General features: G+C 45.3%; 1 protein-coding gene across 1 annotated transcript; it reads right to left on the bottom strand.

Annotated features, from left to right (window-relative positions):
• Positions 1-1911: 1911 nt before the first annotated feature.
• Positions 1912-9814, bottom strand: LOC149371338 (sulfotransferase 2A8-like). The gene is made up of 3 exons (XM_089565391.1): positions 9686-9814; positions 4246-4655; positions 1912-3106 (listed from the first exon to the last, which is right to left on the bottom strand). The coding sequence occupies exons 2-3, from the start codon at positions 4639-4641 to the stop codon at positions 2525-2527; spliced, it is 978 nt and encodes a 325-aa protein (XP_089421517.1). The 5' UTR covers positions 4642-4655; positions 9686-9814; the 3' UTR covers positions 1912-2524.
• Positions 9815-17269: the final 7455 nt, after the last annotated feature.

The following is a 17269-nucleotide window of genomic DNA, read 5'->3' on the forward strand; positions in this document are numbered from 1 at the left end:
CAATGACACGCAGGTCTACCGTCAAAAGCGGGAGGAGCTTTACGCTTCAGCTTTTCCGTTCTCTTGAAAAATCATTTTGCTGTTGTCTTTTTTTTACTGGCTACACTTCAAGCCGCGTATAAATGTTACACAAGCATGAAAAGATTCTGTAATTTGCGGTAAAACAAATCACTTCCGATTTCAACTACTAAGAAATTAACTGGCGGTGAGGTCGCCACCATTTGATGATGTATCTGACACTATGACATCAGACAGGGAGGCCTATTTAAATGCGAGAACATTATGTTGCTCACCGACAGAAACTCGGCGTTGCCGTCCAGACGAAACGGTTCAAAAGTTTCGTTTCAAAAACACTATTTACGGCATCAGCTCAACTGCTATAGCAGCCATAAACGAGTCAACATGGGACCCAATGAAAAGACACCGAATGTCCTTTAGGTCAAAGACCTATAGTGTGAAGGCCTTTACGGTGAATACCTTTTGGGTAAAAGCTTCTGACTAGAGGTCTTTACCCGAATTGCTTTCACCTACAGGCCTTCCACGTTGAGGAATTTACTGTCAAGGTCTTCAACCTAAAGGCATTTGAGGCATAAGTACTAGCTGCAAACTACTACTCACTAGTAAACAAATATAGTTAACTAGTAGCCGACGATGAGACAAATTCTTTCGCCATCACAGCGCGTAAGTATGCTTAAGTGCCCTCCGTAATTTTTCCCATTGGCAGTTCGACGCCCTCCAGCTATGGGTTCGTGATTAGTCCGAAATAATTAGACCCATCTCTGGATGGGAAGTGGATGCGCATAAGCTGTCCCTGTTGTTATCGTCGGGACCGCAAGCCTGTGCTTCAAGATACCTCAGGTGATTTCGACCAGGCAGAAGGGAGCCCACGACCATGTATCGATCATGTGCAAGCCACGCAGTGGCCCAGCGCTGAGTACGTGAAGACGATGTTGCTATCGCGTAGCACCCAAAAATGCATCATTAGTGCGACGTATGCCAAGTACGTGTGGATAAAAACCGCACAAGACGCTGCATCAAAATTCAACTGTCCGTTTTACTTGTCTCCTCTCAGGTGGTGCATTTGTTTAGTTACCTTAAAGCTACTTGAAATTAGAGACTCACTGAAATTTTTAGTGCATTCCAGTAACGTTATGCTTTTGGAAATATCAATTTTAAACCCGAAATGCTGTTGGCTGTGGTTCTCGGCAAATGCGATTGAAAATATTGCGGGAACTGCAGAAAATTCGAGGGTGAACATGAAGGGCACTTTCCGAAACTTTCCGCTGGGTGGGAGTGCAGCGTGTGGGCCTTCGATGACTTGCAATCTGCAATACTGCCAGTACTTCCGCATGTATTTCACACTGCTCTACTAACGCAGCTACGGCGGCGGATATCTAACCTTCAGTTTTAAGGTGTATTTGTGTTCCGTGTAGGCCAACCTTGAAACTGGGTGTGCTTTGCCTTTTCCCTCACGTATTGAGATTCTCGTGTCATCACAACTTAGTTTAGGAAGCTACTAGGGGAATTTTCTGTTGTAGCCTACTGCAGAGTGATGGAGCATGAGGCCAACGCAGGAATGCTACACTTACCCAACAAAGAACTGATATAATTTCCTTACAAGATGACTAACACACAAACACTAATAAGATGTCGTACTTGCGAGTAAACCAAGTAATATCGCCTTCTTTTGGACATTATCCTGTCAAATAGTCTCACAGTTCATCGTTCATTGTTAGGTTCTAAACTTAAAACCACCACCGCGAATATTTTCTTTTTATATTTTGTCTTGCCTGTGTTACTTTTTCTTGCTTGTCTGTATTTGGAATATATCTAGTTTCAGATCTAGTGGTTACGCAGGAAGAAATTAGCGAATGTGTTTTAGGGTTTAATGTCAGAAAAAAAAAACAAAAGTGCAGATTTGTAACAGTTTACTAACATCACTCAGGAACTTTGTGCATTGCGTGAATACACAAAATTCCACAACATGAAGCTTTGCGTTTAATCCGCTCAAGTTCCACATACCATTCAAGCACTAAACTAAAAAAAAATGTAATTTTCTTATTGTGAACCAACGTCGTTAGTGCTTTTTGCGGCATAGAAAATGATGCAATCGTAGGCAAAAAGTTTGATTCAGGATTCTGAGGCATTTAGCAGGTCATTGTAAATGTTAACGCGAGCGAAGTAGGAACAAGAAACTGATTTCATGCCTGCCACTACACTGGCAGGAAAATGGTCTCCGGCAGCAGAAAACGGATCCAGACCTAAGCCAGCCTTCCGTGGTCAATGAAAAGTACAAAGGTTTATAGCGCTTAAATAAACTTTATCTCTTCTGCCTACGCTGAAAAGCTCAATCTACTAAGAAATTAGTACAACTTAGCGGGACACAGCTGATTCTTGTGGAAAGCGGAACAACATAAAAAAAGCAGAGGCCCAGAGCTCATGCACTATCATATGGACTGCATGTTTCGCATGAGCGCCGCAAAATGGGCCGAACACCTTGTCCGTATCTCCAAAGACTAAAATACTAATACAGTGGCTCGCAAAGTTTTAACGCGTCCTGTCGTATGTCGCTCCAAAGGTTCATGACGTCCGACTCTTGCGTCTTTTCTGCGATGGTGGCTTCGAAGCGTCGGAGCTGCTCGGGTGAGAAGTGCTGTTTCCAGTCGCCGACTATGGCCTTTCTGACGAAGTTGTGGCGCTTGGGATCTCCTCCGTAGGCGGCTTTACTCGTCATGTTCTTATCTTTCAGCAGCTTGTCGACCAGGGGGTCGGGATGGTCGCTCAAGTTCAGAACCATGATGCTTCTCATGTTTTCAGCCGTACTCCTATCAAGGATCAGTTCAAGTTTTTTGCGGCTTTCCTCGCTGTCCCCTTCTAACATATTTCCGTAGCGTTCCCCAATAAAGTGGGCTAGACGCAGTATGGCACCTCGTTTGTCCCTCTTCAGTTCCTCGTAGGTGATAAATAGCACGTTGGGCTCTTGTCTCAATGAGTAGCCGGTCGTCACGTGTTCGAAGTAGGCGCCGTAAGGCAGGTCCCCCGTCAGGAAGGCTTCAAGGAAGTCATTGAATGTCCCGTCAAAGCAGTATACACTGAGGTCTTTCACCTGCGAATGTGTAAGATTGCCACACAAAACAGTCGTATTATTGTGAAGCACGCGCTCTTCTAGACCTGGTTCATGCTAATGAAAGAAGCAGTCAGTATACGAGATAAAAACATCTGCTGTCGAAACTTCTGTGTTTTCAAACCTTTTCTGCCCTTGGTATAAAAATCTCTGGGCTCGTCAAACAACTCAACCATCAAGTAATATTTTGCTAGCGCTTTAATAACATTCAAAATATCGCGCACACGTTGCTTTTACTTGAGACATTTTAACTTTTCACAAACTACATGAATCGTCTCTGTACAGGTTCGCTTTCGCATGCACTAACACACAAGTTCTGTGTAGGCCAATAAATAGTTCGGTTGATACTACGTCTAGGATTTAAAACAGCCATAACCTACCAAAAGTAGAGGGGCATATTTTGTATTGCAACTCTGGCTGTAGGAGTATTGCGCTCGGTGTGTATGTGCGCACTGTACTGCGTTTTGTACAGGTCATACCCAACAGAAAATTTGTTTGAAATTAAAATCCCACTGAGGACAGAACAAGGTGTCGTAGAAAGGAACATGCAGGGATGGCTGACATTCCAAACAGAAGCAACACGTTTTATGGGACGAAAATGCAACCGGCTTTCTTTTGGGGCGACAGAGAAGGTTCCATGGGGAAGAGAATCCAGGAAGATGACATTATTGACAAAACAAAACAAAACAAAACAAAATGAACAATGGTCGACAGGGAGCTTCACTCCGCTAGGCCAGCGGACTGGAGATCCTCGTCGATGCTTGTTCTCGGATGCTTGAAGGAACAGATTCCATGGAAAAACAAACATAGCGAAGGGTTGCCGGAAATCAGATGTCGAGATAAGATCAGCAAGTTAGCTTGGGCAGCCGGCGACTTGAGCAAGGCAGAAATAATAGAGAGGATTTGGAGAAGCCTTTCTCCTGCAGCCGACACAATTTTTATGATGGTGATGGTATTGTAGTCCAAATTCTCATATGTTAGTGTGACGTATTTGTTAAGTTTGTGGACTCAGTAACACTTTGTCACTGGACAGTGTCATGCCAGACCTGTATTACGATGACCGACGCTCTAACTATATCCGCAAATTTCTAGAATCTATCAGAGGTATAAAATTCTCATACGTGATGGTAGAGCGACACGCAGACGTCCCAGGGATTCCGGGCAACATAGATGTACTTTGCCTCCGGGTTGAGAGTCTCGCTGCGTGGCGGAAGGTGGGTGCACAGGGTCCGCAGTGGTGTGCTTGCTGTGTAGTCCATGGCGTCCTCTCGGTACTCAATGAACATAGCACCCTTAGCGAGGTCTTCGTACGAGCTGACGGGTTCTCCTTCATTGAGAATAAGCTTAGTGATGTACTGGACCCAGTGAGTGCCAGACTTCGGGAACGACACCTGGACGAGATCTCCTTTTCTGGCAACGAAGCTAAGGGCGCGCCTCATTGCATCAGGGTTAGCTAACGGGCACCTCGGAACGCCATCGATGATCTGGTAGTAGGGCTTGGGACGACCTGCGTCCATTTTCTGCGTGCACGCTGCCGACAAAGGTAAACACAAATGGATTTCGTAAGTGTCGAATTGCCGTTTCTGCACTAATGGAAGCTGTAACCCTCAAGAAGCAAGTATCACCGCTTTACTAACGGCACCCATGGCTTGTGCAAGGTTTTCGTAGTCGGGATTTCGGTTCATTTCTATTTGACAGCCTTCGTCCTTTTTCGGAGCAGCACCTTTCGAATTGTAAGTGCTTTCGCGTTCGCTAGCTGACCGTGCGGCGATTAGTGCTCCCTCAATACAAGAAGCGCGATGACTTCTCCGAAATCGTACAAAGGACAGCTTGTATTGAAGCATAGTGCTCTGATTTGCAATAACTATAACTCTGGCTATAATTAGAGTTATAGTAACTGCCTTCGCCCTTTGTTCGCAGTTTTCGCCACTTGCTCCTTGCACGCTCCCGACAAGGCAGCGTATTGCATAAATTGTGGTGTATACAGCAGCATCGTTGCATAAGACGGACGGAGTGAAACATAATTGAAAAACATCGTAGAGTTATTTTGGTTAACCCGAAAATGTCTTTGAGAAGACTATAAAGAGAGCCGACACAAAAAAACTATGACGAAAGGTAGCATACCGAACAATTCTAGAAGAAAGCATTTTTGAACGGGAACCGGTTGATGAAAGCAATTTTTTGTATATTGTAAGATTTCACATAGTGCAAGGTTCGACGGAACATCGTCTGGTCAGGGTGAAGCATTATTTATTCACAAAGGAAAATTGGGCCACTGACCAAGTCAAAAGATGAAAAAATGACGTTTCGGGTCCCATACGGGGCCCTTGTTCACAATAAGGCTGTCACAGAAGAAGAGATGATTATATACTCTTCAGAATCTTCTGCAAACTTTTCCCGTAGATATGATTTAGCGTGCCCTGATTCTTGTTTAGCGTGTTGGCCGTTGTCTGGATGATTAGGGATTCTAGATGCAGTCTTGCAGATAGGTTTCTTTCCGTCGCCAGGATTTCCACCTCATCCCAGCCTATCTCGTGGCCAGTGGATAGCACATGCTCTGCAACTGCATTGTTTGCAGCGCGCTTGTTTCTGACGTCGGCCTGGTGCTCCTTAATGCGCCGCTGGAAGTTCCCGGTTTCCCCGATGTAGACGGAGGGGCAGTCGCTGCAAGGTATCCGATAAACAACGCCAGGGAACTTGGCACGTGGTAGCGGGTCCTTCACGTTGACCACATCGGCTCGAAGCTTGCTGGTTGGCACGTGTGCAATGTGCACTCCGTGTTTACGGAAAATCCTTGAAAGGGCCTCGCTGATCTGACGCACGTAGGGAATCGCAGCACGTTTTATCTTTCTTGTCAGCTCTTGTGCTCCTCGTGTGTAGGTGACTTTCTTGGTCACTTTGCTGATAAAATTTCTGGGGTAGCCGTTTCGCTCAAGATCCTTCTGAATAAGCGCCATCTCGTTGCCTAGGCTGACCGGGTCGGAACAGATGTTTTTAGCACGGTTGACAACGGACGCAACCACTGAACGCTTGTGAGCCGTAGGATGAGCGGAGTCAAAATCCAGGTATCTTCCCGTGTGCGTTGCTTTTCGGAAGACGCTGAAGACTAAGCGATGCGCATCACGTTTGACGAGCACATCCAAGAACGGGATCATGCTGTTCGCTTCTTCTTCCAAAGTGAAATTTATGGATGGCTCTACGGCATTCAGGTGTTCAAGAAAGCTGTGAATATGCTGCTTGTTTAAAATGCAAAAGCAGTCATCAACATACCTCAGAAACACCTATGGACGATGAGTGAACGAGTTCAGGGCTTTCTGTTCGATAGACTCCATTGTCAGGTTGGCAGCCGTGACTGAAATTGACGCTTCCATTGCGGTTCCGAAGATCTGCTTGTACACTGTTCCGTTGTAAGTAAAGTACGTGTTGGCTAAGCAGAAATGAAGCAATTCGCTGATCTCGCTGACGTTCAACGGCGTGCGATCGGGAAATGAGGGGTCGTTTTTTAGGAGCTCTTTGCAGGTTTCCACAGCAAGATCAACCGGGACACTTGTGAACAGGGAACATACATCAAAGGACACGAGCACATCGCTTTCTTCGAGGACGATATCCTTTACTTTTTCAATAAAGTCTTGCGAATTCTTGATGTGGGTCGCTGTTTCTCCCACCAACGGAGCCAACACTTTGTGCAGATAACCGGACAGACGGAAAAGAGGGACCTGGTGAAATCCACGATTGGCCTTAGCGGAGTTCCACTTTTGTGAATTTTCGGCAAGCCATATATTGCGGGAGCGGATCCATGAGTGCAAAGAAGCCTGTAGTACAGCTTTCTTTGAGAAGGCGGAAGACCACTGAATATGTCAGACAGGATCACTTGCAAGCGGGACTGTATTTTCGACGTAGGGTCCTTAATGAGCTTACAGTAGGTTGTCGCGTCCTCGAGCATCTCTGAAATTTTTGAGTGGCACGCAGACCGGTCAGGCACAACAGTCACATTTCCTTTGTCTGCGGGCAGAATTGCAATATCCTCCTTCTTTCTCAGCGACTCGAGGGCCTTCCGTTCACCTTCGGAAACAATGTGCTCACGGTGCTGTTTCCGCATTCCTTTAAGAACACCGACTGCATTCATTCTGACATCTTGTACGTCTTTATCAAGAAGACTAATGGCTCTTTCCACAGCGCAAATCGTCTTCCGCGTATCCGGCGGTTTCCCCTGATTGAAATTCAAGCCTCGGCTTAGCACCATTTCTTCGGTGGCACTCATGGTGTTTGACGACAAGTTTTTAACCTTGAATACTGGTCCTCTTGACTCGTTCCTTTTTTCCCCCAGCAAATTGCATAGTTTGCTTCTTTGCGAAACTTCGTGCTTTTCTGTTGTGCGCCTCGCTTCTTGGTTTGCAGCTAGTTGCACCTCGGCGTAGATTTCCGGCATGCGGAACTCTAGTTGCCGCTTTGCAAAGAAAGCCTCCTGTTGTAGGCGCTTCAAGGTGCACTTACATTCATCGATGCGGGCTTGTACAAGCTGTCGTTCTGCCTTCATCACGACGTGGCGTCCAAAGGCGGTGTTCACAGCTCGACGAAGCTTCAGGGATCTTGGGGTCACGTTGTTCGATTTGCACTCCAGACTGAAGCGCAAGTGGGTGCTGAAGGCTGCTAGACGTGCAGAGATGCTTATGAAGCGCCTTATTCCTGTGACAGCTTGTTGACCAAATTGATGGCGAATAACCACATAGTCCAAGGTTCGACGGAACACCGTCTGGTCAGGGTGAAGCATTATTTATTCACAAAGGAATATTGGGTCACTGACCAAGTCAAAAGATGAAAAAATGACGTTTCGGGTCCCATACGGGGCCCTTGTTCACAATAAGGCTGTCACAGAAGAAGAGATGATTATATACGCCTCAGAATCTTCTGCAAACTTTTCACGTAGATATGATTTAGCGTGCCCTGATTCTTGTTTAGCGTGTTGGCCGTTGAGGAAGCGAACAGCATGATCCCGTTCTTGGGTGTGCTCGTCAAACGTGATGCGCATCGCTTAGTCTTCAGCGTCTTCCGAAAAGCAACGCACACGGGAAGATACCTGGATTTTGACTCCGCTCATCCTACGGCTCACAAGCGTTCAGTGGTTGCGTCCCTTGTCAACCGTGCTAAAAACATCTGTTCCGACCCGGTCAGCCTTGGCAACGAGATGACGCTTATTGAGAAGGATCTTGAGCGAAACGGCTACCCCAGAAATTTTATCAGCAAAGTGACCAAGAAAGTCACCTACACACGAGGAGCACAAGAGCTGACAAGAAAAATAAAACGTGCTGCGATTCCCTACGTGCGTCAGATCAGCGAGGCCCTTTCAAGGATTTTCCGTAAACACGGAGTGCACATTGCACACGTGCCAACCAGCAAGCTTCGAACCGATGTGGTCAACGTGAAGGACCCGCTACCACGTGCCAAGTTCCCTGGCGTTGTTTATCGGATACCTTGCAGCGACTGCCCCTCCGTCTACATCGGGGAAACCGGGAACTTCCAGCGGCGCATTAAGGAGCACCAGGCCGACGTCAGAAACAAGCGCGCTGCAAAAAATGCAGTTGCAGAGCACGTGCTATCCACTGGCCACGAGATAGGCTGGGATGAGGTGGAAATCCTGGCGACGGAAAGAAACCTATCTGCAAGACTGCATCTAGAATCCCTAATCATCCAGACAACGGCCAACACACTAAACAAGAATCAGGGCACGCTAAATCATATCTACGGGAACAGTTTGCAGAAGATTCTGAAGAGTATATAATCATCTCTTTTTCTGTGGCAGCCTTATTGTGAACAAGGGCCCCGTATGGGACCCGAAACGTCATTTTTTCATCTTTTGACTTGGTCAGTGACCCAATTTTCCTTTGTGAATAAATAATTGTAAGATTTCACTGTACACTGCAAGACTATAGCAATTGTAAGAAAGAGAGTTGGGGTTTGATACCCCAGCAACTAGCGCCGACGAAGGAGAGAAAGAAGAAGAAACACGAAGGTGACGAAGTTCAAGTTTTGCGCTCAAAAACGCTGCTCTGTTGAGCAGGACCACTCGAACGAAGATTGCGGGCGCCCACATTAATTGTGCGAGTCACCTCATTACACAAGAAACATATCCGAAGATATCCGGTCGGCAGGCTTCTATTTTTTTGCTATCGTCAAAAGCGTTTCCCATCGGTATTTTAAGGCAGTCGTAACTGCATGATGCGAGTAATGGAAACACTGTTAAAGAAAGATTTTCTTACACAGCGGAAGAACGGATCACTATGTTTAACATTTCCATAACTGTACCTTACAACTTTCTAACATTCAAACATTTTGTCCGAGAATGCTAAATAATGGTAGAGCCTGACCGATGTGTTCTCGTTTCCAAATTTGCTCAACGGAAAAGGAATTGCAGTATTGTGCCAGAACCAATTGGCCACCAGAAATTTCGTGTTCGAGCTTAGCCCAAGTTTTTCTTAGCGCCTGTTTTACTTAACCAAGCGTCGTCGTCCAGCAACTAAGTGGGCAAATCCACACCTTCCCAATGCATTCCCATGCACTCACCTGTAAAGGAACCGTACTGCCTTGGTGCTCACCTGGCCTATGTGGTACAGCCAGCGAAACTCTATTACATAGAAACGCCAGTGAGCATTCTCAAGAGGAGCTATTTCCGCAGAGGAACGTGTGAGTGATATCCGAAAAGATAAACCCTGTGTGACGCACGACGCCGATAAACCAACCTTTTGACTTACGTCCTTAGAGTGAAGGACGTTGTGATAACGCCTATTTTTTCGGCAGAACGCGAGATAAAGACTAATCGAGTAAGAATGGCACGCACCAAGTGGTTTCATGGTCAGGCGGCGCCTCAAAATATCGTTTGAAGTAGCCATTCAGGGCTGCGTTCTGGGGTAGCCACTGCAATAATTATAGAAATATTGCGTGCTTACTGGAGGGCCTGGACATAATGAAATTGGAATAAGCCACCGCACGAATGAAGTTGCGTGAAACTGATCATATTTAAACACTGGCGCGCGTTTTCCTAGAGACGGGAAGGCTGCTTAATCAAAACTGAGTGTTAAGCAAGAAGTTTCAACACAAATATAGTAAATGTCTAAATAAAAAAGAAGAAATGGCTGGTGCGTTTTATTTTTTGGGCAACCTGTACAGTAGCACGCTGCTTGCCACCTTCTGAAAGCAGAGGGACGCCGAGACGCCTTTGAATGCCTGTCTTACTCGTCTCCCAAACACAATAAAAGAGGCAGACTGGCATGGGCTGCGTAGTGTTGTACTCTCTTATCCACTGCACGGTGGCTCATCGTCGAATATTCTTCAAGGAACACTCCAGCATCAACCAATTTTATAGCAACTGTTTTCAAATACCTGCATAGGAGAGGAGCCGAGTACGCTGGCCTGAATGTGTACAGTGAGGCATAAAAAAGGAATGACTGCCTTGAAATTACTAATGATGGGGTACTGGCAAAGGTGATATGAAATCATGCCTCTCGTCTGAGCAACACGAGCTGTTCGACACGGCTGAAAACAAGAGAGTAAAATTTTTCTATAAAGCTATAGTGTATCAGCAACTTTCATGTCCTAGTAGCAACTTTCATGTCAAAGTCGACATCATCATCCAACCTGAAAATCAATTAGGGCTTTGAGACGATCGCGCACGATTTGATCTGTGCATGCCTTTAGGGCCTTTTAATGTAATATTTATTCTTTTAACCAAAAGATTACATCCAGGGTCCAGGGTTGTCTTGGGCATGTAACTGCGCAATAAGATACGAAGATGAAGATGAATTTTTGTGAAGTAAGGGCATCTATGGTAAGCAGCTCCGTAGCAAAATAATTTTTCGTTCCCTCAAGGTTGGTTAAAGACCAATTCTTAGGCATCTGAACCCAATAAAGCCAAGAACCAGGCAAGCGGAATGCTTGTACCCGTTGTAACACCGAAGGGTACCTGGTGGCACTGAGGATCGAACCCCACACCTCCCGCATGCCAGGCAGGTACTCATACTGCGCACTAAGAATGACTTCTCTGCTTGGGTGGCAACTCAGTGGTATTGATAGGATTATATTTCTATGGTAACTAGTGGTTTGCACACACTCACACATACATGCACATACACACACACAAGGCCGCAGGCACGCACGCGCCCACACAAGCATACAGACGCAATAGCGCACACTCAAACGCGCAACGCACTATTCTGAAACCAGCTTGACTCTTGACACATTTTCAGTAATAGCAAGTATATCAGGCTAGAACTGCGTTCCTGGCTATTGCAGAAACAAAACAACTACCCGGTGTTCATGGTATCACTCGGCCCTTATCAACAGATTCGTGAGCACGCATTCTTTTTCCCACCGATAACATCCTTTCTAGGATAGCCGAATGATAAGAACTCTAACCACAATGACGGATGCTCTTTTTTTCTTTCGGAAAGCCTCCAGAAACACTGGCAGCACTGCTTTGCTTGTTCCCCATCGAAAAATCACGTGTATGTGTGTCATATGAGTCTGGTTCATAGGCGATTATTGAGTATGTGTCACATGTGTCGACATATGCTATACGTGCCCACGTATGTCATACGTGTCATATGTGTCTCGTTTACAATTATTGATTAAGGCAACGGCTGGGCTGGAATTAAAAGGCAGTTAAGAATGAAATAGCTTCCATACAAGTTAGTGGACTAACGAAAGTAAAAATAATTGGGAGGGCCAAAAAAACAAACCACGTGTCCCTTCCTGATTCGAACCACCATCATGCAGACCTACAGCTCACTACACTAACCACTACACTTACGAAGGATTGGACTTTTTACCTGATTGGTTTCCTCTGCTGATGCGCTGTATATCCTTGCCAGCCTTTTAGTTATGTTATGTTTTCTATCAAGTTTGTGCCATTTAGCGCCTACCTAGGTGTCGGTAGATAGTTTTTGCGCGCGCAGGCACGCACGCACGCACGCACGCACGCACGCACGCACGCACGCACACACACACACACACGCACGCGCAGACACACACGCATACACACACGCTTACACACGCTTACACACACGCACACGCACGCACACGCGCACGCACACGCGCACGCACGCACGCACACGCACACACGCACGCACGCACGCACGCACGCACACGTTGTGTACATAACCATGTTGAATAAATACGTCACGGATGCCACGGATAATGTTTGCATTATTTTAGCATCACAAGACTTACGCTAATTTTTCCACTAGTTTGCATTTAGACGATTAGATGTGAGGTCAATGTTTATTTTGCCTGGTTTCAGGAGCTAAACTACAGCCGACTGCCCTTCCACTGATATTGTGAATCTTGCACTGTGATAAGCACTGAAAGATCTTTGTATGTATTTTAATTTTCACAGCTGCGGCACCTTTGCTGGTAGTACTCATATTGCGCACGTACTGTTAATTACAGTTTGAGCTCTGCTACGAAATTACCTGGCGTTATTGGCTATGTAGCTTTACAACAATATTTGCCTTCCAGCTGAACGTTTGTCCAAACACACTGGAAACGCCGAACGTCAGAGAGTTTGGGTAGACGCTGTTTACAGCAAGAAAGAGGGCGCAAGCAGAGAAACAAGGCAAAAATTATGTTAAACAGGTCAAGAATTTTTTTTTGTGCGTTGGTTAGGCAGTTGTTAATCACTTGTTCGTCGCTTCTTTTCCGCGTGTTTCAAGCAGCAAGGGCGACTCTATAAGAGGCACTCATAAGCGGCTATCTGTTTCGCACGAGAGGATGTTAGCTGATACGATGCATATCGGAGCTCTTGTGTTCGCTCGAGTGTCGCGTGTCAGTTGTGATATGCTACATATGTATTAAGCCCATAGAAGGCACATTTGAGGAGCGCATCAACTAATGTATATGCTGCAAATGTGTTCATACGAGACATTTGTGGCACGTATGATCTCGTATGCAGTCCACATGCGTTCATACGAGACACATTTCTGACACGTAGGAATTCGTATGAAGCATATGTGTTGATACGAGGCGCATTTGTCAACACATATACCTCATATGCTGCCCATTTGAGTTCATACGAGACACATCTGTGACACATATGAACTCGTATGAAGCATATATTTGTTCATATGGGGCACATATATTGACATATATATAACAAATATGAGCTGCATACGAGCTGATACGAGACACATTTCTGGCACATATAGCTCGCATGTAACCCATATGAAATGATACGAGACACATATGAATTCATATGACATTTTTCGATAGTGTTCTTAGCCGATATCAGGGCTTCCAGAGTTGGTTTTAATCTAGTGACATGCCTGTGAGCTGCCATATTCGGGCTCCACTGGGCCGAACTCTGGGTGTCTCAAAGTGCTGGCGAAATACAAACTCCTTGTATTAATTCGTGTCCTGTTGGCCAACATCAGCACAACATAAACGAAACTATAAATATTGCTATCGATAATTGAATATTTTATCGTTCAGTTTCTTTAGAGTAGTAGCTTTGTAATCGGTTATCTCGGCGACGGCGATCAGTGCATGCGAAAGCGAGAATAAAAGAATAATGGCCGCCAGAGTGTTGATACCTGTTTGTAAATTCTTGAGAATAAAGTTTTTTTTGTGAGCAAACCCCTTTTATACTCTTCAAATCGGAAAGGTAGAAACAATATTATACGTTTGAAAAGTGCATCAACTCTAGAGAGGAGAGAAAAGTTCTCTTTTTTTGACTATTACACTGTCGTCGCGGAATGCAGACTGAGAAAGAAACGGATAGTGAAAGCGTCAATCATGCAGAAGGCGGCATATTTCTCTAGCCGAAGTGATCACGCATTTCCGTTAGTCCGAAATCTGTTTAGTCTTGGTAAGGGATAACGGATAAAGTGAATTATAGTCCGTATGACATTTTAGCTTTGTCCCACAGTTACCAAAATTAGAGTAGTCAGAACAGTGGCTACGTGACTGCGCAGTTAAAAGAAAGGATGCTTGTTTTCGTATCTCGGGAAGTGCTTTTATGAGGCTGTTAGTGAGCACAAAACTCTTTAGCTGAAGGTCTTCTACATGGTCTGAAGAGAATATTTCTTGTTTTCTTCAGATAACGATGACAAATAGCTAGGATGGTCTATTTAAGGTAACTTTAAGGAAAGACCTACTTGAAGGGCACACGCAGTCACTTCTAACCATTTTAAGGCCATAGCGTTTAAGGCCTCGTTGTCAAGAAAATCCAGTGTCGTCATTGTCGGCTTCGGCGTCGAGGGCGAAAAATCACGAGCATGACTAGTAGGTTGTGCCAAGAGAGCAGCCTAGAAGGATGGTGGGCCATCTAGGTCGCGTGAGCTTGCACCGTCATGGCAACTTGCCCATCGGAAAGTGATCAAACTGCCAACCTTGCCAAGTGGCAGTCAAATAACGATTGATCGCTCGGTAGAACAAACTGGGCAGCACAAGTTCCACCGCTGGGAGCTACTGCCATCGCAGGGCAGTGGCGCATCGCTTAACCGCTGCACCACTGCGACAGGAGTGGTATGAGGGCTCCCAGGGATATATGAATGTAATGTAGAGAATTAAATTCGGCATATATGGGACTTAAACAACTACGCTACCGCTTTTACCGACCGTTCAGGCGGAGCTTATGTGCCTCCTCTAATTTTTGTTAGCCGCCGCGGTGGCTCAGCCGTTATAGTGCTCGGCTGCTGACCCGGAAGACGCGGGTTCGATCCCGGCCGCGGCGGCTGAATTTCTTTGGAGGAGAAATTCGAGGCCCGTGTACTGTGCGATGTCAGTGCACGTTAAAGAACCCCAGGTGGTCGAAATTTCCGGAGCCCTCCACTACGGCGTCTCTCATAGCCTCAGTCGCTTTGGGACGTTAAACCCCATAAACCAAACCAACCAACCTAATTTTTGTTCTCACATCTTTGATTTCTGCCAAAAAAAAAGACGCTCTGGTAGGCGACATGATTAAGGTTTTTCACCTCTGTGCACCTTCATAGTCTCTTCAGGAGGCGTAGCGAGTTCCGGCACAGTTGCATTTTGCCTCGAGCAATATTGTTTGGATTTGAAAAATATGCCTGTAGGAATCGGCAGTAAAGGGGGTTTTCTAGAGCTTCAGCGTTGTCATTCTGCGCACAACTGTCGTCACGAAAAATAAATGTCACGGCCATAGTGAAGAACTCACAACAACGAAGAGATCTCGCTAGCGCCACGGCTGGTGGCACTAAAAAAAGAACCTCCCAAAGAAAATCTTTCTGTAATTGTGGCACATACAAACCACGCGTGAAACAATGAAAAATTTGCTGCTGGGGGCATTGCCAAATCGCTGTCTATGCCTTAGAGACCAAACTCAACGACGGACCGCATCCCATTAAACATAGTTCTCAAGAAGGTTTTGTCAATTTTTGGAGAAGATCGAATCAACCTGAAAACGTTGCGCTTCTTGGATGAGTTGGCTGGGGTCCCCTGCAACCCTAATAAGTTTTACTTAGTCACTCCGAAAGTGTTTACCTTTAAGAAATAGTTCCTTGCAGAACCAATAGAACCTTTACGACACTAGGTGGAACCGCTGTTTTGCTTCCCTCTGTGATTATTGTCGTTGGCTATTTCTTTCCTCATGACTTTCACACGTGGAAGACACCTATTATTCTTAAGCGTACCTTGCTGCCATCGAACATATGTTAGCGGTCTGTCATAGCTTTGACTGCAGCCATCAGGCGCGCCTATGACAGCACGCAACTTTTAGCATTCTTGTTACTTCCCACAAGACTAAAAAGAAACAATAAATAGTGCGACGGCCAGGCGGTAAGAATTTTCTCTTCACATAAATACCTTAAACAGAACTTGTTGGATGACTGGAGCCGCCAGACCAAGCATTTAATCATAAACACAAAAAGTCACAGGGGAGAACTGTATGAAATTTTTGTTGTGAACAAAAATTGTTGTTATGGTCTTATAGCACATGCTAACCTTTCCCGGCAGCAAAAAAATGCAAACGACATGTTTATCACCGCTGTTCAATGAATGCTCACTGCATGACTGGCAGCAATCGACCACTGCAGCGTATTGCATGCAAAAGAGTGCTTTTCCACAATTTTAAAATATTAAAAAACTAAAATATCAGTTGTTTTAAAGCTCTCTAATGCCGATGCGGCCTGATAGAAATTGTATCTTTATCTCCGCAGACGTAAGAGATAGGCTCAACAAATTAGAGGTAACGGTGTAGTTCTTAGCAGCGGTTTCTGGTGCATGCAATCATTTTTGTGATGTGGACGGCTGAAGGGAGCTACGCAGGCTCAGTGCTTACATACGGGCCTTGCTGGCTCTCAAGCAAAAAAAGAGAACTCTGAAGTATGAGTAGGTACGTCGTTCTCACCCCTTACGAGATTGTAGCTTTATAGCTCAATAACGCTGTTCCAAATTAAACCTGATGACCTGAGGGGTTTTCCAAGCCCTGTTCATGTATAGGCTCTTGATCCTCCAGAAGTACATAAATTGGGGTTAAACTGAAGAAGTTTCCCGGGTCGGTTAGCGGCATCTTATCTGCTGTGCTCCACCCATCATAGGTAGCAATTCTTGAAGACGGTGATTGTGCTATTGCGTACTAACTTAACAGCGTTCAGCTCAACTGTTACCGAATACCCAACTGCGCCGACGTGATATAAATGTTGTATTCAATTCTTCCTCCCTATTCCCTGTTTACGTATAGCTGAAATGAGATGCCTGCCATCGCAGGAAGAAGGCAGAAAGTTGTGTCCTTGAGCCAAGAACGAAGAAAAAGTGAACACAGAATGCAACTGAAAAACAAAACACAGTTGTAGCGCTGAAAATTGCCTAACATTCATTGAATTTTTGCCATAAAGAAAGATTTTCGGTATAAAGTATGCATACTTATCATCATCATGCACGGGTACACAAGTTAGCTTTGTGCGCGCTCGTAAAGCTTGAATAACAGACATAGGTCGAATGTACTTCTGACTGTACACAGTACTGAAGCCACGATATATTTTTGACACGCCCACGAAGAGAAGACGCTGTAGCTGCACCAACCCCGGATGTGCAGTGTTCGAATAACGTACAGAAGAACCAGAAACAAAATGTAATTAAATAAAAGTCGTAGTAAAGTACGACGCTACTTAAAATTACACTGTGCATATTGTATTC

Source organism: Amblyomma mixtum, chromosome 1 (assembly GCF_055824585.1).
Source record: "Amblyomma mixtum isolate Tamu chromosome 1, ASM5582458v1, whole genome shotgun sequence".
Classification (NCBI taxonomy): Eukaryota; Metazoa; Arthropoda; class Arachnida; order Ixodida; family Ixodidae; genus Amblyomma; species Amblyomma mixtum.